General features: G+C 33.2%; 3 protein-coding genes across 9 annotated transcripts; 2 read left to right on the top strand and 1 right to left on the bottom strand.

Moving 5' to 3' along the window:
* Nucleotides 1-2,311: 2,311 nt before the first annotated feature.
* On the bottom strand, nt 2,312-10,312 carry LOC133700430 (uncharacterized). 6 transcript variants are annotated; one of them, XM_062123953.1, is made up of 14 exons: nt 10,137-10,306; nt 9,974-10,057; nt 9,752-9,895; nt 8,688-9,617; nt 8,397-8,445; nt 8,237-8,310; nt 7,076-8,147; nt 6,681-6,979; nt 5,807-5,913; nt 4,643-4,793; nt 3,778-3,930; nt 3,425-3,578; nt 3,080-3,306; nt 2,312-2,766 (listed from the first exon to the last, which is right to left on the bottom strand). In XM_062123953.1, the coding sequence occupies exons 1-12, from the start codon at nt 10,173-10,175 to the stop codon at nt 3,450-3,452; spliced, it is 3,231 nt and encodes a 1,076-aa protein (XP_061979937.1). In that variant the 5' UTR covers nt 10,176-10,306; the 3' UTR covers nt 2,312-2,766; nt 3,080-3,306; nt 3,425-3,449. The 6 variants fall into 6 exon arrangements, with proteins under 6 accessions (XP_061979937.1, XP_061979935.1, XP_061979938.1 ...); XM_062123951.1 differs by having other exon boundaries at nt 3,184-3,306; XM_062123954.1 differs by lacking the exon at nt 9,752-9,895 and having other exon boundaries at nt 3,184-3,306; nt 10,137-10,307.
* Nucleotides 10,313-12,479: 2,167 nt separating this feature from the next.
* Nucleotides 12,480-18,075, top strand: LOC133702121 (probable choline kinase 2). Of its 2 annotated transcripts, XM_062126343.1 has the most exons (9): nt 12,480-12,932; nt 13,624-14,038; nt 14,453-14,574; nt 14,706-14,898; nt 15,602-15,719; nt 15,814-15,861; nt 16,442-16,542; nt 16,768-16,894; nt 17,214-18,075. In XM_062126343.1, exons 2-9 carry the CDS (start codon nt 13,685-13,687, stop codon nt 17,216-17,218), a joined length of 1,068 nt encoding a protein of 355 aa, XP_061982327.1. In that variant the 5' UTR covers nt 12,480-12,932; nt 13,624-13,684; the 3' UTR covers nt 17,219-18,075. The 2 variants fall into 2 exon arrangements, with proteins under 2 accessions (XP_061982327.1, XP_061982326.1); XM_062126342.1 differs by lacking the exon at nt 17,214-18,075 and having other exon boundaries at nt 16,768-17,053.
* A 2,810-nt stretch (nt 18,076-20,885) lies between these two features.
* Nucleotides 20,886-22,954, top strand: LOC133701386 (WAT1-related protein At3g28050-like). Its single transcript, XM_062125286.1, has 7 exons — nt 20,886-21,175; nt 21,290-21,355; nt 21,449-21,562; nt 21,678-21,912; nt 22,025-22,183; nt 22,289-22,440; nt 22,559-22,954. Exons 1-7 carry the CDS (start codon nt 20,994-20,996, stop codon nt 22,716-22,718), a joined length of 1,068 nt encoding a protein of 355 aa, XP_061981270.1. The 5' UTR covers nt 20,886-20,993; the 3' UTR covers nt 22,719-22,954.
* The last annotated feature ends 371 nt before the right edge of the window (nt 22,955-23,325 follow it).

The following is a 23,325-nucleotide window of genomic DNA, read 5'->3' as shown; positions in this document are numbered from 1 at the left end:
TGATCCTTCTTCTTCTTCTTTTAATAATAATAATAATAATAATATCATAAACATGCCAAATAAAATAGAAAATGGCTAACGAGTATACTAGGGACATCTATCAAGATATATTATTATACTTTATTAAGTGTTGGATTATGTTAAAAAAAAATCAAATATTTAATTGAAAATCAATGATATTGATTGCATACAATGAATAAGTTTTATTTTATATAGTAATATTATACACATTAAATGTTTTTGAAACATATTGCTATTTTTTAATGTTCATTATAAATTTAAAAAGTAGAAATTGATTAGATAATAATATCATTAATTATCTACTTTTCCTCCTTTCTTTACTCTCAATCCTGTTGTGCACATGATTTGAAAAGTAACATGAAAACAGTTATGTTTTGAATTTTAATTTCAATTTAAATTTTATTCTAAGTTAGAGTTGCCGGACAACATTGTTGCTGCTTGCCATTTTCTTCACCAAATGTCTTGTTGACTGAACTTAGATTCTAAATGCTGATTCATTAATTAGCTAATCACATAATATATAATGAAAGGAAAGAAAATAAAAGTTTTCAATTTTTAAAATTATAGATAATTAAGCTATAAATAAAATTTTGATTTAATAAATTTTAAATATTAATAATATTATCTATTTTTTAAAAATAACATATAAGATTGTTTAAATATTAATAATGTTAATTTACCTAATAAGACTCAATCCAAATAAAATTTTGAAAGCTAATTAAGAAAGTAACCTAAAAATAACTGGGAAATAAAAAAAAAAGTTACTTTCAAATCATTTTTGGGCAAGATTCAGATCTTATTAAGCACTAGTAGACTAGACATATAAGAAATAAGAAGATTGTTTGTTTTGCATTTGAGTGTATTTGGTTTTAAAAAATATTTAATTTATGTTTTTTAATGTTTTTTTTTATGATTGTGATGCATTAATATTAAAAATTAAAAAAAAATATTTTAATATATTTTTAAATTAAAAAAATACTATATACCACAACCACTAAATCTGTATGACACCATATTAAGATTTGCTTGATTAAGAGGGTGCTTGGTAGTGTGGTAGCGGTTGCTTTTTAAATAATGTTTTGTGTCGAAATACATGTCAATAATCTTTTTTTATTTTAAAAAAATTATTTTTTACATCAGCACATTAAAACAATTCAAAACGTACAAAACATATTAAATTTTAATAAAAAAAAAATTAATTTTTTTAAAAACATAGTTTGTACCGTACTCCCAAACTTGTTCAAAACAGTCATTTGGCTTTTTCCAAATCATATAATAGACGTCTTGTATCAGCTAAAGCAAGTCCACCGTAAAGTAACATTTTTTTTATCTTACAAGAAAATCCTTAAAGATTTTTGGGAGATCGGTAGGCGTACGTTAAGTTTTAAGTTTCAATTCATCAATAATCAATCTTTGTTGTCATAAGGGCCTACACATTCATTGGTTGTTTGTTTCCACGTTTATTTTGCATGGTAGCCTTGTCGAAAATTAGAAAATCTATATATGGCCATCAATTTCAAATCTCAGAGCTGGATTCGTGGCTGAACCTGTCACCATTTCATGAGACTATGCAATGATATTTCGACAATTTATATTATATTTGAATAAAAACAATTAAAATAATATCATTTTGAATATAAAAAAGTGCTAATTTTATGATTAGAAAAACATTGCAATGATGTTTTTCATTTATTTTTTATATATTAAATTAAAACGATTTAAAAACATTTAAAACTTAATTTTAAAAAAGTAAATTTTAACAAATAAAAAAACAAATTAAAACTGATTTTCAAACACCCTCTAAAGCAAATTCAACCTGAATTAGACTTGTTTTAAGTCGACAAGCTAACCACCACGCAGACCAGACTTCAGTACCGTATCCGTTGAAAGTTTCAGCACGAGACTGTTCCCTGAAAACCACTTGATATCACGTCAAATGTTTTTCCTGAAACTTCGATCTCTATCGATTGATTTTTCTATGCTTAATATCAACCTAAGGAAATTTATCTTTACTTCAATTCCCCCAATAAAGTTGAAAAATTACAATCAACGTGGGATTCAATTAGTAAAAATATTGCAAAGCCAAATTCAATTACATTTTCTCAGCAATCTCAACCAATTAAATGCAGACAATACTTGAAATTACAAAGTTAAATTCACTTAAAACTTATTTTATATTACACCTACAATACCCATCCAAACATGCATACTCAAACTATTAAATATTTATAAAATCTTAATTATAACATTTCATATCCTGAACGTTAAATGGAAATATATCAAAAGAATCTTCTTCAAAGGTGTACATGTTATATATTTTGCATTTTCAATACATATTCATTTTAAGTTTATGTACATAAAATTAAACCCTAACACAATAATTTAGGCTTTTATGTTGAAGTAATGTCCATACGTAGAACTTGTACATACAAGTGACTTCCTAATACAAAGTAATGTCCATTCGTTGTCCGCGTGTGATGATTTAAGAGACATTATACTATACTGATGGTTTGGCTGTCTACACATTATCCAATTTTGATAATTGGATTGTTTATAAATTTTTTAATTAATTATACTCTACAACGGCTGCAATAGATTACCATTCAAGGATATCATTCTTAATCTGCAGCGCAGAGCCTCGGTTGAGCAACCAGGCTAATGATAGGGAATGGAGTCATCAATGCTAGAACACTTCAGGAAGTAGTAATCTCACTTCAAAGCTTCGGGTCTTAAGAGTGAAGTTTGCTGCAATTTGAAACGGGGAAGAGGAAAACAATGTCAGGAACCTTTAAGTTTGAAATCATACAAAGAACAAGGCATATAATTTTCGCACTAGAAAGAAGCAACGAAAATTAAAACTTTTCCTTGCCTGTTTGGAGATTTTCTGTATTAAATCATTTGGAAGGAAACAAAATGGAAGATAGTTCAACACTCTTTTTATGCCCAATAGGAGGAAATGCTCAGACATAGACACCTCTATTTATGTTCTCAAGTGCATTGCTTGCTCAGCATTTTGGTTTTCCATTTATTTTTAAAGAAGAGTGATGGGAGAACCCACCTAGAATCAACCCAAATCTTGACAGAATTTTCGTTGATTTTAAGTTCGTAATCCCTTTTCCTTGACTTTTGTAATTTCTACTTTAGGGTAGAGATATGACCCACCAAATTCACAAGGTAGGCAATAGTCGATGAACTTGTCCACGAATCTGCTTTGCTATCCAGTCTGAACTTAGCTGAGTGGGGGAGGGTGGTAATGTTCCTGATATGTTCCATTTGAAAATAGACCTACAGCAAAGAGAAGTAAAAAAAGGAATGCTTGAAATGATTCAAAATAGGCACTGGAAGAAGAACATAAATAATAGGCACAAAAAAGGTGAAGCTATCGCAATTTTTAAACATTTACCTCATGTGGATATGAAGAGGAAATCTCAAATCTCTTGACTCCAATCCATAGAAGTTGTGCATTTTGGTACCTCAATCACCGAAGGAGTGGCCTCATCCTCTGTGAAAGGAAGAAGCTTCCCTAGATGCAAGCTCTTTGCAATCCAGCTAGCTGGCTGCAAAAGTTACCAACTTCAACTGAAAACTGAAAGTTGTGGGGAAAACCATAACATTTGAGCATATTCAAGTGCAGGAAAAATAGGTTTGGGGCACCCTGGAAGCCTCTGATAATTTCCAAGTGGTCAAGGGATTCTATTTTTTCAACAAAATAAGGAATCAGAAAGGGGAAAAAATGTAAAAGAGAAGAGTGCCTACCATCATGGGTATTTTCCTTTCTGAAGCACAGTATCTCAAGTGACGTAATTCCCGGGTCTCATTCTCAGTGACAATAGCCCCCATGGATATCTTTTCAGAGTTGAGACTCTCCACTAAACTTTGAAGGGTTTTGAACACCTGTCCGCGTGCATGCTAAGAAGCACAAACAAAGAAAAACAGGTCCATTGCGACTATAATTCACCGTGTCAATGCACCATAAGAACGGATGAAATTAACAAAACAAAAAAAACAAAGAAAGAAAGAGAACGAACACATTGTATAATAGAAAGATATTGTACTAGAGGTGACGTTTCTTAAGCCAGCATTGGGGACAGACATTGAGTAACTGGAATGACGAATGTACAATATGTTTTTCTGTATCTCACATATAAACTTGAATGTCTCTACATTTGCATTTGCATGGTATGCTTGTATCATCTCAAAAATAAACCGTATATTTAGCAAATTTTGATGGCATGAGTCTAAATCCCCAAGAGGATTTCAAATATTCTTACATCAAGTTCTCCACTACATTGATCTTAAAGCTAATTAAATCATTTCTTTGGTGAAATTCGAGAGGACAGCTTGTGAATTTCAAAAACTAGCTAGACTATTACTCAACTTTTTTCCCATCATCAAGCACATTTATAGTTTTATTGATACATGTTGATTGCTTTGCACAAACCCCCAATTACTATTTGCACTTGAACAGAGCTTTGAATGAATAATAGAATGAGACATCCGTGGAAGACTACATCTCAGATAATTCACAGGTGATTAAAATGCATGAAGTAATTGAAATTTGCTGTAACGATTATCAAAATTTGGATGAGAAATAGTTCCTTGACATCAAGATAATACTTACCTTCACTATTACTGTCAATTTGGTGCAAAATCTATGCTTCCCATGAAGCAAAATCCCCACTCTATCAAAAATATGTTTCCGATGGTTGCAGCAAACTGACTTCCCTATTCTTGTACACTTCAAATAAGCCTGATTTGATATGATCATGTATCTGAAAAAGATCAATCACAAATCATGAAACCAATAGAAACAAAAAAATAATGAGGTGAAGTCGCCAAGCTCAGATACACTGAAATTAAAAAGCAAAATTTTAATTATTCCAAAGAGAGGGGTCGTATTGAGGAACGTCATGAGCTAAGGCCCTCCAAAAATGATATCTCTATTCTCTAGAAACAGATAGGCACCAATTCTCTATTTAATTATTCATACAAGTTCCAGTAATTTAATTTTCAAAAAACTCTGATTTACAGATTTCAATCTAATTATGCATAAATTCTTCTAAACCAATACAGAAAAAAGATCATGCACTACAGTGACACAGATCTATACTTAAGTACACAACAAGGTGATCACATATCAAATTTGCAGCAGTTACATGAATAAGAAAAAAGTTTGCCATGGCTCTCAATGAAGGTCCCTTCAAAACTATCAGGCAAACTTAGATATACCAATTCTGTCTAAAGCTAAAGCTAAAGCTAATTCATAAATGGGACATTTCTCAGGTTTTGCACCAAAAGGAAAGGAAAGGAGGTAAAGAAAAGGAAGACTAATAATATAACCATGAATATGTTTTCAAGAGCAAAAGTTTTTGTTCAGCTACTGCCTCGTGGAATAAAAATATGTATGACTGATTTTCAGGCATGTCTCGTTTCCTTCACCTTTGTATGACTGATTTTCAGGCATGTCTCGTTTCCTTCACCTTTTATGCCATTCATACTTTCTCCACGCTTAACCTAGACCTATGTCAAAGACATGATGGCACCAAGAATCAATCGCAACCATGTTTGCTTGGCCTATGACCAACTCATACTAACTATGCCCTTAATCAATGGCTTCAGTCACAACAATATACTAGTTGTCCAGTTGAAACAGGGATTAACATCTGTAACAGAAGTTGCATTCAATGTCTTAAAGTATGTAGACTTAAAAGCAAATTCACTTACTAAATTCAGAACCACATATTTAACAAGAAGGTTTATAATACAGCACCAATGCATAACTTACTTGTCAGGAGATACAACAGAACCTGCTGCAACTGAATCAGTAAGCCACTTTAATTTTAGAATGAGGGCATTCACAGCACATCCATACAAGAACTTGGTGGTTTGTAGCTGAAATGAAAATGATCATGTTGAGGAAATAATTATATCATCGACAAGAAAAGAAGTTCCAGCATTGATAAAATACTAAATAAGTTTTTCTAATTCCAAAGAAAGAGTTCAGTTATAGAAAATCATTGATCTTTCTCAAATATTTTATACGTTTTTTTTAATAATTAGCCAAAGGTGAAAGTGATTGTGTCAAAGTTAATTGAAGGCAAAAGGAAGAAAAGGAGGTACCCTATCTTTAGAGTTGATGGGTAGTCTGCTTCAGCAAAAATATGCAACAGCTACAAAATAATAATACTCGTGGTATCAAATCTAGAAAGTTAGAGCTACTACTTAACCCAAACTCTGATGAAACAAAAGGATGGGAAAAGAAAGTTAAGAGAACCAAATGGAAGACAAAAGGCTATGTTCGATTCGTGTGTTTGAGTAAAATGAAAACGGGAAAAAATCAGTTTTCCTTGTCTGACAACAATAAAAGGTAAGCAAAATTGCATATGATAAACTTACAATAATGTTACTGTTGAATGTAAGAAGAATAAAGGATGTATAGATTACATAAATTTATACTGCAGTAAGGTTTTCCACTATTTTCTCTCGATTTCAGACACATCATTGTCAGATGGTTAAAAAAGATGTGAAACTTCCATATACAACTATGTCAAAGCTTTCCAGTTGAGAAGCTAAGCGGAAGATGATGATAGTAAAAAAAAACAGAGACAATGACAGGAGGGGGAAACGTTAAAAGATGACTTTAGCTGTTAAAAGCACACCTTTTTTGGACATATAACAACAGGAAGGTGCTGCAGATTAGATCTTGAAACTTCCTTTAATCTTGAATTTGGAACAGGTGGAATATCCAGTAGAATCATGCCACCGTATACTTGTATTATTTCGATGATCTCTTTTTCCTTCTTATGGGAAAATCCTGTGAGCAAGAACTCTAGACCATGAAATATCAATCTCTTTGCATCCTTTATTTGACATGTGAAACTACTTTTCACATCTTGAGGTTGAACCTCTGAGCAAGTGTTGCCATTGTTTTTCTTTTTATCAGCTCTAATTGTAGAGCCTACATAAAAAATAAATAAAAAATAAAACAAATGCACCAGTAACTTCAAGAAGATGAAGAAAGTAGTATATCAGGTAATTTATAAGAGAATCTAACCATTTCTATGCAGAGTTTGTGGCTTTCGAAGGTCCTTGTTTTGATAAAGGTCGACTTCAACTTCTGAGAAACAAACTCGCTTTCTAACTGGATTACGAGCACCAAAGGAGTTTTCCCATTTCAATTTTATCTTCTCGGCATTTTTGCTTGGATGAAGCTTAATTATATTTTCTTGTCCCACGGCCTGTTCAGGACTTATTTCTCCAGTTAAGTTGTGAGCAAAGAGTTCAGAGGTCTGTGGACGGCAGCGTGTCCTTCGGTTTAGAATAAGAGGTGACCTCCTCTGGACTGAAGGCTTAACTTTCATCTCAGTCCTGTCTTTTGTAGGCTGATCATGACTTCTCTTCTGACAAGTTATTTCAGCAACTAGATTCCTCACCACGTCCTGCTTTTCTTCATTATCTCTACCATCAGTGCTCTCAAACACAGACTTGAATGGCAAGACCCCCTTAGAATTCCTCTGATCAGACAGTCTAATGCAGCCCATTTCCTGATGTGAGGCAAGCAGATTTCTGACATGTCCTGATGAGTACCTTCCATTATGGCAAGGTCCTTCCCTCTCCAGAACAGCATCACAGTTCGGTGAAAGTGTGCTATAAGTCCTAAGTGAGGCAACCCTCCTTCGAACCGGAGCATTAGAACATTGGCCCATAATTATGGGCACAGTTTGGCTGTCCATAAAGACAGGCTCGGCTTTTAGATGAGAGGTTTTCTGGAAATTCTCCGTCCCAGTGTCTGTTTTGGGGTTTAAGCAGTTTTCAGCATCAACCTTTCTATTATTCTGAACTGATGGGGAAATGGCATTTTCAAGAGAGATACTACAAGGAACAACAGAACATAGTGGATCCACCAATGATAAATCTGAGGATATAACCTCTTGTGTATCATGTAAAGCTTCAAAAGGTATGCTGGACTGTGAACCTATATTGGACCTCGTTTCATGTTTCTGCACAAAAGAGTTCTCATCCGGGGCAACATCAGCAGATTCAGAGAGAAAGCTTGTCTCGCCAACAAAAAACTTGGGGATACTTTTGGGGCTGTTCTGCTTCAACTTTGCAGAAGCATCTCCTTCCTTGCATGAGTGGAAAAGGATGCAAAATTAACATGGCTGATAACAGAGGGATTTCAAGAGGACTTGGATAAAATAAATGCATTCCTCACCTCCAATGCCCAGCCTCCAAACCATCGGCTCTTGAATCTGTCTGCGATTAAATAATGTACTTTATGGGCTCCTTCTGTGAGGGTGGAAAGAAGAGTAAATTCAAGCACAAAAAGCTATCAACAACAGCAGGTAAAGAGGGGGGGGTGGCGGCTAACTCACCAGCTTTTTCTGCACTGCAAGCATGGAACGAGTTTACATCCACTGGAGGCTGAAATGAAGGGTTTTCCATTGCAAAATCAATTCTTTAAATGGCAAAGAGAATTATTCAAATTTAAGTAACGTGGCACAGTACTAACACCAATGGCCTACCAAGCCTAAGTTTCCATCTTTGGTGAATACAAACTGTACGAATAAAAGACAGAGAAAAGGGGAAAGTAGATGAACTGTAGAAAATGATTCCATATCCCATTTTTCTTCGGATGGAAAAGGATAGAAGGAGAAGTTCTTTACCTTTGCCCCTGACGAACTCTCTGAAAGTTTCTCAGCCGGCTGAGGTAAAATGAGATCGCCAAGACATGCTGCATCAGAGGGGTTCGAACCCAAATCTGAGTCATCATCAGCATTATTTTGCTGAGGCAGAAGCTGTACATGTTCAGATCCTTTTTCCAGATGATGATTTTCTAACACAGGAGTATCTTCAACTTGAGACACGTCCAGGTCAGGAAGATGCTCATCACCATAGGCACTAAAAGATAGCCCTACATCTAGATAAGCGTCCTCCATAATCGAATCATCTAAATCAGAAAGGAAATCAATCTCATCAGCTTCATCAGATGGGCAGCCATAGGCATCTCCAGAGGACTCCAACCGTGCTTGTTTAATATGCAGTGCAGCTTCAAGAATTGCTTGCTTGGTCAAAGCATCTGAAGATGAGCCAGTCTTCATGAATTTATGTATAACCAGTGCTTCCGATGCAGAAATAGAGAGTTCGACCGCATCACTGATATCAGCATCTTTAATGCATATCACATTGCATTTTTCTTCATGCTGACATCCTCTGTCCTTACAATTCGTAGCAGACTGCGGACCAGCATTCTCTGCTGTTGTTGGAATGGAAATTAAACGTGAATCATGCATCATACAACTGGCATTTTGGCCCTTGCTTTCTTCATACTGCCTCCCACTGTCACTGTTACTGGTAAAATCTCGTGGATCAGCATTCTCCATGGATATCGGGGCAGAAGTTAAGGATGGAATTACTCCACCGCCAACACTATCAATTTTCAATTGAATTGCCTCTCCCACGCCACCCGAAGTTTCAACTTGCTTCAAGGGCAGGGCTTTACTAGAATCATGCAATCTTTCATTCCCGTATAAAAGCTGACTTTGGCTAAAATGCAAATCACTATCTGACGAAAGACGCAGACGAAGATGAAGCAACTGCATCGCAACAAAAATAAATAAATCACACCAGCTTCCAAAAAAATATATATATTAAAAATATCAAAATCAACAAAAAAAAATTGACAAAAAATCAAAGATTAATTAAAACTTATACAATCTCAAGGACTTACGTTGCCCGGCGATGGAGTGATGCTACACTGCGTATTATTATCTTCTCCGGATGACAAGAACAAATGAAAATTATTATAATAATAATTTCGACCTTGTTCTTCAATTGACAAAATCTCCACATCTTTTCCGTTATTAATCAAACCCTACGCATCGTAACATAAAACCTAAAATATTTTGATGAAATAAATAAAAAATAATATCAATAATGATTAATTGCTCACGTTGAATTCTTGATTAGCTTCAGCTTCTGGTGATGGTGATTCTGATTGAGGATGTTGGAGCCAAGGAGGAAGCCAAGCGAGATCCTGAAATTGATTGAATTTAAAGTTAGATGAAATGAGTGAAAATCAATTGAATCGAAAGGTTTTTTTCGCTGATTGCTACCTCGGAGAATTGAGGAGGACGAAACCCTAAACTTGCCATGGAGAGATTACTGCGAGAGAGAGAGGAGGGATTTTTCGCGCCAAAACCACACTGGTGCTTGGCTCGGCTCACTGCTCGGCTGCTCGCTATGGGTTTTGTTTTATTGATGGCGCGAAAGATTGTGAAATTATGATCCGGTGGTATGGATAAAACTGTCTCTTTCCATTTTTATAACAATGACTTTTTAAAATTTGTTGACCTTTATTTTTATTTTTGCATTTTTAGGCAGAAACTAAACGGTGTAAGATGATAGGGTTATTTGAGAACACATACTCACATAGCATTATAATCATGCTAAGACTCCTAATGTTTGATTTGATTTGAAAACTATCTTGTATTATTAGATTATTGAATCAATATGCGATCATAAATCAATTATTTTTGTTTTTATTTTAAAATATTAATCATTGAGAGTTTAAAATGTATCTCATCATATTAACTAAATTATTAAAATTTTATATAAATCAAATAAATTAAATTAATATATTATTCGTTTAACTAAAAACTTGATTTATCTTAAGTTATATAACCTATAATTTTCAGGTTAATACATCTTCTTCTTTTTCTACCAATACGTTTGATGATTTGCTTCTTCTTTGTGATTTAAGGTCGCGTAAAAACGACGACGACTCCACTTTTTGCAGTCTTTCCTAACTGAAACCTGATAGAGCAACGATATAATGGGCCAAGGTTTTCACCCTTAACATGGACTTGTTAGCTAGGCCTTTGATACTGGGTTTTGGCTCTGAGCAGCAGAGTGTCGCTTTTTTCGGCCATATATATATATATATATATATATATATAGAGAGAGAGAGAGAGAGAGAGAGAGAGAGAGAGAGAGAGAGAGAGAGAGAGAGAGAGAGAGAGAGAGATGTGTGTGTGTGTGTGAGAGAGAGCTTTAAAAGATATAATGAATATATAAAATAAATTTATCTAGTAATTTTAAATTATTTTTTTATATTTTCTAAATAAACATGAAATATAGAGAGATATGTTTTTTACTCGGTTTCATTGTGTTTTAGAGTACAACACTCGTAAAGCATCCATCGTCATCTTCATAGAGATATTTCCGAATCAAATTTTAAATTTTTATATAAAATTAAATTCATTCTGCTCGTCAAATTATTAATAAATTATATCAGAAGTATGAGATGCGTGAAATTTTTACTTCTCGTACCGACATCACATTCTATAAATCGAGTTACTTGTATTAAACTGTTTGGACGAGGTTGACAGGCACGAACTGATTTCTTTCTTAAAAAATAAAAAAACAGCACTGTTTTTTTTTTAAATAGCAAGATAATATAGTTTGAAAAAAAATTAGTAAAACAATAGAATTCAATACATGTTATAATTAGAAAACACAACATTTCAAAACATTTTTGTTGAAAAATACGATATTTTTTTAAAAAATTAAATAAATTGATCCAAATTACATATAAAAAAATAAAAAACAAAAATAATAATAAAAAAAAAAGAAATAAACTTAAAAGTATATCAAAGCTTTGATTACGAACCAGTTAATAACACCAAAAAGATTTTGATTTGATATATGCAAAGACAATAAAAAAAGTTACCAATGATGATTAAAGTGGGCCATATATGCTATAAAAAAAATGGTGGTTCAAGTGCCTCTAGATGATGCATGTGTCCCCTTCTTGTTGTTGTTGATAATGTTTTTTGATGCTATTGGATTATTTTTTTAGTATCGTTGAATTCGCCTTATCAAGATTTTTTTAAAGATGTTGTAACTAGCATTTTGGTGTATTTCTAAAGTCTTTTTATTTTTTTTTTCTCTCCTTGTAGTAATTGCTCACTTGTTTTTAGTGTGATATTCGTGATTCACTTTAGTTACCATTTATGATATTTTTTAGTGTCGTTTAATTTATCTTATTAAAAAAAAATTAATGGTATCGATAGTATTATCATTACAATTTCGATATGTTTTCAAAAAAATTTTGTTATTTTCTTTTATTTCCTCTCTCTTTTTATTGTAATTGCTTATTTATATTTGAACAATTTATTACTCACTTTAGTTATCGTCGGTGACTTTTATTAGTGTCATTTAATGTATCTCATTGAAATCTTTTTAATAACACTAATAATATTATAATTAAAATTTCAGCCTTTCAATATCTTTCTTTTTTCTTATTTTTTTCTCCTATAAATTGTAATTTATGTCAGTATATTTAACAATTTTTCTGAAATGTAAATGCTAGTTAACCAAAAAAATTTCTAGCCAATATTTTTTTGTCAAAATGATATTAATATACGAAAATACCCGGATGAACCCCAGAATCTTTCTTTTTTCAAAAAATGCTGTTGCGATGTGCTGTCGTCTCTCATCAATTCATCGTTACTCTCATTCTCGCTAAAACCTCACACGTCAGCTCCCTCTGAACTAATGATCCAAAGATTCTTTTGTCCGCGACCTTTTCAAACTCCCCGGGACTCGGCATAATCCAACGGGTTAAATTCAATATTCCCTTAAGAACATCTCCATTTGCATCTTAAACCAATTAGCCATCCTCCCTCACTCTCATCCTCTGATTCTCCCGCAATTTTGCTCAACTGCACGGTGCTGATTCGTAACTGAAATATTAGAGTACAAGGCACTTTCTTCCTCCTTACCACCGGTTATCTCTGCTGAGGTAGCTGGAGAACAGGCCTCTTTCTTTTCCTTTCTCTCCGGTTCTCACAGTTCGCAAGCATTAAGAAGAAAGAAAACGAAAAGAAAAGAATATAATCGATTAAAAGGTGAATTTTGTTTTAATTGATTTCTTTTTTCTTTTTGCTAAGCAATCATGACGCTTGTGTTTGTTTAATTGTTTGTCAGATTCATTTACTTAACATAATTAAATAATTAGTTTGCTGTTTTGTTAGATTTGATGTGATTCGAATTGATCGCGCATTGTGTTATTTTTAATTATAATATGCCATGGCAATGATTAAATCACTGAAAAGAGGATTAAGTTAATCAATTGATTTATGATTAATGATTTTGCAGATTGATTGAAACACTCATTTTTGTTAAAGATGAGATTAAAGAGAGCAATCTGCTGAAGCCAGGCAATTAAAGTTAATTTTGTTTAATTGTTTATTAGATTCATTATTTAAAATAACCCACTAATTAGTTAGATGTTTGGTTTGGTTTGGTTTGATTCGATCTGATCTTGCATGTGTTATTAGGATGATCCAATTTTGATTGTTGGTAATAAATTATTACCAGCCTTTTATTTTTTGTTTCTTAAATTCTTGCACAAGTTTTCTTGAATTCCGTGCGTCAGCGATTGCTTGTGTGAACGGAAGTCTGGTTGGAATGCTTGTCCTTTTTTGTTGTTTTTCTGTCAATAATGTTCTATACATCATATGCCTGTATGGGTTGATTTGATTAGATGAAAATGTGTCTTAAAAAAGGAAGTTAATTTGGTTTCTCTGCTGCTTTCAGATTCGGTTTTATATTAAGAAATTTGGTTTGTTGGGTGGAACTTTTTGGTGGATTTGTTGTAATGGGTGCCGTAGAAAATCCTGTGGACAATAAAGAGTATCGGATACCGGGAGAGGCGAAGGAGATTTTGAAATCATTGGCCTCCAAGTGGGAAGATGTGGCTGATGCAAGTTCGTTGCAGGTGATCCCTTTAAAGGGTGCAATGACCAATGAGGTTTTCCAAATAAAGTGGCCGACGAAGACAGAGAATGTGTCACATAAGGTTTTAGTTAGGATCTACGGTGAAGGTGTGGAGGTGTTCTTTGATCGAGAAAATGAGATTCATACGTTTGAGTTCATTTCAAAGCAAGGGCAGGGACCTCGTTTACTAGGGCGGTTCTCAAATGGACGGGTTGAAGAGTTCATCCATGCACGGGTACTTTGATGTTCACCTTTTCCTGTATTACTATGAATATTGAAATGCAAATTGTCTTGAAGAGTTCTCTTGATTTAAGAGAATGGTAGTTGAGGCATTTAAATGATCAGTCTTAAAGGAATAATACAACATTATTTTTTGGATAGCTTAAACAGCTCCAATATGTACTTTTAATATCCCAAACATTTGGAAAATGGGGTTTGTTAGTTTCAACTGCTCAGATACCGACAGGTTAAATTAACTATTGAAATTCTGTATCTTTTCCTGGGATAAACAGAAGTAAAATGTGTTGGTTGATAAAAAAATAGTTTGAATTTCCTTTCTAATTTCCTTATATCAGAAGTTAATATGTTCAATTACAACTTTCCCCTTCCTGAACCAAACATTTCTTGCATTTTCAAATACGAGTTTCAGACACTATCGGCCTCTGATCTGCGTGATCCTGATATGTCTGCTCTCATAGCAGCTAAAATGAAGGAGTTCCATGGTCTTGAGATGCCAGGTCCAAAGAATATCTCCCTGTGGGATAGATTGCGGTGTGCTTTCTTTTCTTTTCTCATTCCTTTTTCTTTATAAAGGAAAATGAAGGTTGCACATGACACCCTCTCTGTATATTCTTTGCTTTTAGTATAGCTGCTATTATTTATTTTCTTTGTTGCTTCTTCAGAAATTGGCTCAAAACAGCAAAGCGTTTGTGTACTCCAGAAGAAGCTAAACCCTTTCGCTTGGATTCTATCGAGGAGGAGATTTCCTTGTTGGAAAAGGAACTATCAGGAGATCGGTCTATAGGGTTTTGCCACAATGATTTACAATATGGCAACATCATGATTGATGAAGAGACAAGAGTGATAACTATAATTGTAAGTTCTCTTTTTATTTGCTAGTTAAAGCGTTTTATGAATATGTTGCCTGTTGGCATTCTATGCTGTATTCTACATAAAAACCAATAACATGTTTTGGGCATTCTTACTTTTCCTTTTTTCTCTAGTTTCTGGTTTTGATGTGTGTTCTTCCAATCTTTGACCTTTTGGCTGTACTTGATGCTTTCTCTGCACGCTTCCTGCGTGCTAAACTGTGACTTGCATTTTTAATGCATTGCAAACTTTATCTTGTCAATGCATAGTCAAATGAATTAAAAGTGATCTCAAACGGCCTATATGCTTAGATTATCCTTGTCCTTTTAAATTTTGGGCAGATTAAGACTTTGTAGTCATAATATGTTTAAGACCATTTATATTTGCTCTACTTAATTAAGATAGTACGAAATATGAAGCCTTGCACTCCTTTTTCCCTTTTTTCAGATGTGGGTTTGACTTGGGCTTAACTTGCTCTCTGTTGTGCAAGACCATCAATGGTTGTATGTAACTGTTAGCAGATTGAGATGTTATACTCCCTTTTTTGTTTTACTAGTCATGCAGATTTAGATAATATTAGCACATTTGGATAATATAGAAAATTTCCTTTCCTTCAATTATGTGATTTGAATAGATTCTTCCATGTTTTTCTTTTACTTAATGCAGAATTAGTTATTTGTTGTTGATTTACGCCTGTTCTGTTTCCCAGGACTATGAGTATGCAAGTTACAACCCTATCGCCTTTGATATAGCAAACCACTTCTGTGAGATGACTGCTGACTATCATACAGATACGCCCCATATTTTGGACTATAGTAAATACCCTGGTGCGTGATCACTACAGTGATTTCCTTAATGTTTCTTTGCTTTCATATTCATTTATTCTCAAGGCATCTACTTGATCTCTGAGCCTGATATTAGGTTTGGATGAGCGTCAAAGATTTCTCCGCGTGTATCTGAGTTCATCAGGTATTGATCTTTTACCTCGATTACCCTTAGCTTTTTTAACTTCAGGGATGTTGTATGAGATACAAACAGATTAGTTGATGTGAATGTCAATAGTTGTAGAAGAACCTTCTTTTTTTGTTAAATTTTTTGATAACTTTCCAAGAACCGAGTGTGATATTTCTCTTGAAACTACAGCTGTCTGAAAGGAGAAAAGTTGTCGATCATCATTTAGAATAACCAAGTTGATCTGGTGTCTAATAACCAAGTTGCATTGGCCACTAAGTCTATCCTGCAATTCTAAACTAATTTAGAACAGCAAATATACTTAACTTCCAGAATCTGCTCTTGCCTGGCAATCTTCATTAATGAGAACCCAATTGAATTGCATGCCATATATCATGAAATTTTCATCTCCTCGGAGTATTTTATTAGTGATTTATTGAATTCTTAATCTCTCATTCATTTGGATGACAAAACTGGATTCATTTGCATAAAATCAAGCAGTCATGACTGAGCATTGCATGTCAACTCATCTAAAAACCTCAAATTAAAAATTCTTTTTATGATAACTGCTTTGTCAAACCATTGGTTTTTGATGCAGGTGGTCAACCTAGCGACAATGAAGTGGAACAGCTACTCGAAAATGTTGAGAAGTATAAGCTTGCAAGCCATCTTTTTTGGGGGTTATGGGGGATAATATCGGTATGCCTTCCTATCCTTAATTTTTAAATCGGAACTTAAAACATTCTGACAACTACTTCAAATATGTCCGATGGCTTGAAACATGGACATGTATTACATTTTTGTTTTAACTGCAGGCCTTATGGCTACATAGAGTGCATGTCATTCAGAAGTTCTAGGAATTGTATCCGTGTATTCTGTATCTTCACCACTGAGTTGATCTCTGAAACTGTTTTGATTTTTCAGGAACATGTCAATGAAATTGACTTTGACTACATGGAATATGCAAGGCAGAGGTTCGAACAGTACTGGTTAAGGAAGCCTGCTTTATTGGGTTCTTTGGGAACCACCCCTGATGTAGTTTCGGCTGATGGTAATTATCCTGCCTAAATGTTACTCTCTCTTGTAGTATCACATACATATAGTTGTGTACACGAACTGACAACTCTAGGTTGTGTTATGCTTTTGGTGTATCCTTTTAAAATATTTTCATCTTTGCTCAGTATTTCTTCAAAACAATATTTATTTGATATTTTAGCTGTCTTTTTCTGCACAAAGATGGGTTAACGTCAAATATAAAATGAGCAAATCAGTTGGCAATACATAGCTATATAGCCCTTAACTAGAACTTTCCATAGGATTTTAACTGATTTTAAAACTGATGGAATTTAAACTCTTTTTTTTCCCAATAGATTAATGTTTTGCCAAGGGATCACCGACATTTTTAGACCACCGTATGCTGGATATGGTCCTTTCACTAGGCTGGAACAGTTTTTGCTGACTGTTTTACATCTTAATAATGAATGAAGATGTCAGTACTGAGAAAAGCAAAGGTACGAGTGAATTCTCATGGCATAAACTAGTAAAGATTCCAGAAGTAAATTTTGGTTAAGCGTGCAAAACTGTGAAAGTGACAGTTGATAAGGCAAATGTCTTTCGACTTATTTTGATACATCTAGTTGCAAGTTGCGGAAAGTTGAAAAGGGTGGAGTGTTGGAGGTGGTCTGTTTTCCTGCTGCTTTTTTTTTTTTATTCAATAATTATCTAGTGCTTGCTCAAGGAAAACTAGGTTTGCTGTACGAATTAGCTTCGAGTATTGCAGCAATTTTTAGTTAGATGACAATAACCTCTTGCCTGTGGGCTTAGTTTCTGGATGGAGTCGTCTTTTCATGAAAACCGAGGACTCGACTGGTGCGTCTCCTGGGGTTGAATCCTGCTTGCTTCCACCGTGAGGTCATTTGGGGAAGTGGGCCTACACCCTTTATTATGTAAGATGGCCGTTAAAATGAAAGGGCAGTCTTTCATTCACTTGAGAGCCTGTGGATTCTGGATAAACTTTTGAGGTTTTTGTCAAAATAAGAGTTTTCTTGGCACGTTTTTCATGAGATCTGTGGTAGAATGCATTGGCTTGTTCTTCCATGTCTCATGTCCAGCTTTAGGGGACGATTGATAAAGACACATCAAGACTTATGTTCATTTCGTTAAACATGTCATTGAATTATTTACTGTTTTTTTTTTAGAATAATATAAATAATATTTTAAAGTTTCATCTAATAGCTTAAGTTTTTAAATTTAGATTTAAATGGTTCTTTAATATGATATTAGAGTTTTATTGATTTAAGTAGTCACAAGTTTAAATTTCACAAATCTTATTTTAATTAATAAAAAATTAAGTATAAAATAGGATAGTAAATTTTTTAACATAGTATATATTACTCTTTAACATTTTAGACCATTCATGGAAGCATGGAAGCTCATGATATGAATCTCAAGGAATCTCAGATTGTTTGATTTAACTTTGGATAGCAGGTTGAATTTCCAGTACATCAGTGCTGAGATTTGCTATTCGAAAGTTCATTTGATTGCCAATTCTCCATGATCCTCTCCATGGTGAGTATTCAATGATACTGTGGTGTCAGACTGTATGAACAACACAGCTGATTGAACTTGGACAGCAAGTAATCCAGGAACTAAATCAATGCTGCCATTTGCCTAGGTGCAAGATATGGGTATTGTAATTATTTTGATATTGTGATTTTAATATTAGTTAATTGGAAAAAAACTGATCAATCCATCGGGATGAAATTATTTATAAAAAAAAACTAAATAATTTATCAATATTCCAATGGTTTTATTATGATTTATTCGATAGATTTTTTTTAAAAAAACAAAGTTTTAGCTAACTAACATTGAAATTAATAACAACAAAGGAATATTGTGTGAACAAAAACCAAATTTGAACTTGGTAGGGCATTTTTGGCATAAATATTAGCATTTTGGAGATGGATATTTTCTTAAATCTCAAAGAGGGTCTTAGACCCCACCAAGCTTTTAAATAATATACGTTCAAGGTAGTAATTATAATCCACCAAATAATATTCTAAATAATATACGTTCAATGTTTATATTTAAAACATTAACTAAATATAAACAGATTTATTTTGTTTTCAAAAATTAGAATTGAAATTCCAAGCAGTGAAGTCGCAACAAGGTTAATTACCTCAAAAATCCTCTTTTCCTGCATATAAAAATATTATTTTAATATATTTCTAATTAAAAATATTTTATAAAAATTACCCTCAATCCAACATTAAACACGTGCTTGATGTAACTTTTTATCGGTTAATTTTCCCAGTACTTGTACTGTGATACCTAAATAATTCATTAAATTTAAATCCAAACGTTAAATACTGAAATTGGTACACGTAGGATCCTCTTCAAATTTGCTTCGTACCAAATTGGCCCCACTCCCATTAATGAATAGCCTGCAAGCTCAAAAGGGTTCGGTGTGCTCAATGAAAAAACAAATATGTCATTAGAAGGTATCCGAGAGTTTATAAATAATTGGTTGTTAATTTTTTTTAAAAAAAAATTATTTTTAATATTAAAATATTAAAACGGTAAAAAAATATATAATTTTTTTTAAAAAAATAAAAAGCATGGTTTCAACAGTGTTCTTAAATGCTATCTTATTGTCATTAATTAACAATATTTTTTTTATTATTATGAATTATTTTCATGCGAGTATTTTGGAGTTTCATAACTTTTATTTTTTAATGTATTTTATAAATATAATTTACTTGAAAAAATATTAAATTAATATTTTTATATCTTTTTATGATTTTAACATACTAATATTAAAAATTAAAAAAATATATTCTAATATATCTTGAAGAAAAAACATTTTTGAAAAATTCAATGTACCACTATGTAATCAAACACGAATAAAGAAATAGAGAGGAACGTGGAAAATAAAATCAAGGGGTAAACTGATGGCTGAGCGGAATACCATCAAATCACTACAGTGTTGTTCAAAACATAAAGAAAACAGGTGAAGGCAGAAAAGGAGAAAAAAAAAAAAGAAAAAAGGATGAGAATTAAAGTTTAATTTTAATTACAGTTTAATTTTTTTATTAAAAAAAGAAGAAAAAAGGGGTAAACTGATTGTAGCATAAATGATTGGTTTTAGTTAGAGGCCATCACTATTAAAAAATCTTTAGATTTGAATTTTTCAATAATTTTTTAAAATAAAAAATTCAGTCATTCTTCAGAATAATTTCAGAGAATTTTAGAAAGAGAAATAAATTTAAAAAATCTTTCCAAGCTGAAATACACACACTATATAACATAAATATCGACAATTTCTCAGTGTTTAGGATTTATTTAGAAGTCAATTAATGTAGTATATTTAGCTATAAGGATTTTATAAGAATAATCAATACTTGTCTCTTGAGCTAAAATTCTTTAAAGCATATTTTGACATTGGATCAATAAAATTCAAATTGGACTTAATTTGGATTTCTCATAATATAATTTTAAAAGCATTCATCAAGAATTAAAAAAAAAAAAACTCTTCCATGTCAAGAAATTTGAAGATAATTAGAGTAATTCAATAATTTTTTTGAGATGAAAAACTTTAACTTTGCTTATTATTAGTTCCCGTACTTATTTTATTTTGTGTTTTCATTTTAATTTTAAAAATTATTTTATATTAAATTAATATTTTTTAAATATTTTTTTAAAAATTTTAATATATTGATATAAAAATAATATCTTACACTTGATCAAAGAAATTGACCACCCACTTGATAACGAATATTGTATCCTTCGTATATTTATATAGAGAAAGAATGAGACCGCCATATCTATAATTTTCCATTCTTGTACACCTGGTCAAAGATTTGGCAAAATAAATAGGGATTAAAAAATTATTATTGTTCCAATAAAAAAAACATAATTAAGAATAAATACTTTGATGAAAAAATCAAATCATAAACTAACTCTAATTTTAATTTCAAATTAATTTTAAATACAATCCTTAAACAATATTCTAATCCTAAATCATAACTCTTTATTGCAAAACCTAAACCTAAACCTAAACACTAGCACTTTCTCTAATTCTAAAGACAAACACTATTGCCACTGTGAGATCTTATACCAGTACCAGTAATTAAGCAACGAAGGGGGCGAAAATGGGGGGGAAAGTTGCAGTACTGCCAATCGTGGGGATGATAATGGCAGAGTGTGCACAAGCTGGGCGTATGATAGCAGGCAAAGCAGCCATGTCAAATGGCATGAGTAGTTTCGTCTTTGTTCTTTACTCTAATACCATTGCCTCCATCATTCTACTCCCATCTTCTTTAATCTTCCACAGGTCCTCATCTCTATCTCTTAGCAGACAGCACTCGTACCATTAAAGAACTGTATATGCACAACTTACATAACTCTGTCACTCTTTTCTCTCTGTTTAATTTCCTTGTTCTGGCAGACCACAAGAGAGGCCTCCACTCACCTTGTCAATTGTCTTTGGGTTCTTCTTGCTTGGTCTTTTCGGGTTCGTACTTCTTCTTAGAATTGATTTCAGACTCTGTAGCTTTATTGGGTTCTGTTTGTTATCCTGGGTTTGATTTGTCATGGTTTTTTTCAGTTGCTTGGGGCAGAGTTTTGGTTATGCTGGAATTAACCTCAGTTCTCCTGCACTTGGTACTGCCATGCTCAACACTGTTCCTGGTCTTACCTTCGTACTTGCCGTTATTTTCAGGTTATGTTACTACCAGTTCTTTAGTGGTTGACTTGATTCTTTCATTTTCCTTTCTTGTTTTTGCTCAAAATACAAACATGGACAGGCCTAAAATAGTCTCACTGGGTTGTTTCAGGATGGAGAAGGTTGACTGTAGAAGTTACAGCACCCTAGCTAAATCCATGGGGACCATAATATCGATGGGAGGGGCATTCGTCGTTACTTACTACAAGGGTCCTCTACTTCTGAAAGCACTACCTTCAGCTTCAAATTCATCTCACCAGGTGCTCTCGCAACACTCAAACTGGGTTCTTGGAGGATTGCTTCTTGCAGTTGACTGTACTATGGCTTCTTCATGGCTTATTGTACAGGTGAGATTTACCAAACCCTGATCAAAATTCAAAAAAAAAAAAAGGCCTGTTACAAAATCTCTAAAAAAAGTACCAACAAATTCTAATTTCGTATCCATATTTCATGTTTCAGGCATTAATCCTCAAAAAATACCCAGCAAAGTTGATTGTAGTCTTCTTTTACTTCTTCTTTTCGACCGTACTGTCTTCAATAGTTTGTCTGGTCATGGTAAAAGACCCCTCTGCTTGGAGCTTAAAATCTAATACAAGATTGGTTTCTGTCCTCTTCTCGGTACGTAGATAAAACCCATCTCGTATTCCAGCTTCTTTAGACTTCAAACGTTAGCTTGATATTGTTGCAATACGCAACCAGTGACCTGAGATTTTAAACAAGCAGGGAATCCTGGGCCATGTTTTCCAAGTTGGTGTCACAACATGGTGTCTGCAGAAGACAGGTCCTGTGTTTGTTTCTATATTCGCACCCTTGGGGATTGTCATTACAGCTACAGCGAGTGTCGTCTTCTTCGGGGATGCTCTGAATCTGGGAATGTGAGGTTCTTCTGATCTTTTGGATTATGTTTATGATTGAGTTGTTGAAATTATGTAAATTCCTTTTATAATTCTAGCAAGTTAAACCCAATTAAATCCTTCTTTCCTGCCTTTGCAGTGTGATTGGAGCTGTAATAATAGCCTCAGGATTTTATGCAGTGATTTGGGGGAAGGCCCAAGAAGCGACCAAGAAGGTTGAAGACGAGGAGAGTTTTGGCCCTGCCTCATCCTCTCAAAAAGTCCCCTTGCTGCAAAACAGAAGCAATGTTGATGCATAGCTATTGCCTTTCCTGCTACTTCCTGCAGCATCTGATGTACCAACTCAAGGAAATGGACGGTCCATTTTAATCATTATGGGATAATAAAATCATATTATGCCTTCATTTAGGTCGCTTAGCATTAGGCAGGCAGTGCCGAGCTTCGTTTAGATGTTGAATTGTAAATTCTATATTAAGATTATAGTCATAAATTTTGTATAGAAATAAAGAGAAAACTATCATATTTTTTTAAAAAATACATATAATCAAAAAATAACACGCCAACTGTTTATTTAAATGCTAAAACCCGTCTAGCCAAATGAAATTTAAATATAAGTTGGGAAAATAATTAAGATTAAAATTTAATTAGACAAATAATTAAAATATTAGAAACATTATCTTTCGTATTTAATTTGATAGTTTTTCAGACCTCGAACTAATCATAACTTTCAGCCTTCTTTTTTTCAAAAACTCTTGCACATCAATATGTTTTTTTCCAATAGAATCTTAAACCTTGTATTTATTATAACTTTTAAACAATTTTAAAAAAATTGTCCGAACATAGGATGTTCAAAATTAACCTTTGAATAGCTGGTACGATAGATAGGATTTGAGGGGAAATAATGCT

Source organism: Populus nigra, chromosome 8, assembly GCF_951802175.1.
Source record: "Populus nigra chromosome 8, ddPopNigr1.1, whole genome shotgun sequence".
NCBI classification, from domain to species: Eukaryota; Viridiplantae; Streptophyta; class Magnoliopsida; order Malpighiales; family Salicaceae; genus Populus; species Populus nigra.
This window is presented reverse-complemented; position numbering and strand designations above follow the sequence as displayed.

Bases quoted from the DNA above. Each gene is read 5' to 3' on its own strand.
- LOC133700430 (XM_062123953.1), bottom strand. From the start codon at position 10,175: ATGGCAAGTTTAGGGTTTCGTCCTCCTCAATTCTCCGAG. The intron at 10,058-10,136 runs GTAGCAATCAGC...AATCAATTTCAG, and splicing joins GTCCTCCTCAATTCTCCGAG to GATCTCGCTTGGCTTCCTCC. The intron at 3,931-4,642 runs GTAAGTATTATC...TGTGCTTCTTAG, and splicing joins AATTGACAGTAATAGTGAAG to CATGCACGCGGACAGGTGTT.
- LOC133702121 (XM_062126342.1), top strand. From the start codon at position 13,685: ATGGGTGCCGTAGAAAATCCTGTGGACAATAAAGAGTATCGGATACCG. The intron at 14,575-14,705 runs GTGTGCTTTCTT...TTGCTTCTTCAG, and splicing joins TCCCTGTGGGATAGATTGCG to AAATTGGCTCAAAACAGCAA. The intron at 15,720-15,813 runs GTGCGTGATCAC...GCCTGATATTAG, and splicing joins GGACTATAGTAAATACCCTG to GTTTGGATGAGCGTCAAAGA.
- LOC133701386 (XM_062125286.1), top strand. From the start codon at position 20,994: ATGGGGGGGAAAGTTGCAGTACTGCCAATCGTGGGGATGATAATGGCA. The intron at 21,356-21,448 runs GTTCGTACTTCT...GGTTTTTTTCAG, and splicing joins TTCTTGCTTGGTCTTTTCGG to TTGCTTGGGGCAGAGTTTTG. The intron at 22,184-22,288 runs GTACGTAGATAA...TTAAACAAGCAG, and splicing joins TGGTTTCTGTCCTCTTCTCG to GGAATCCTGGGCCATGTTTT.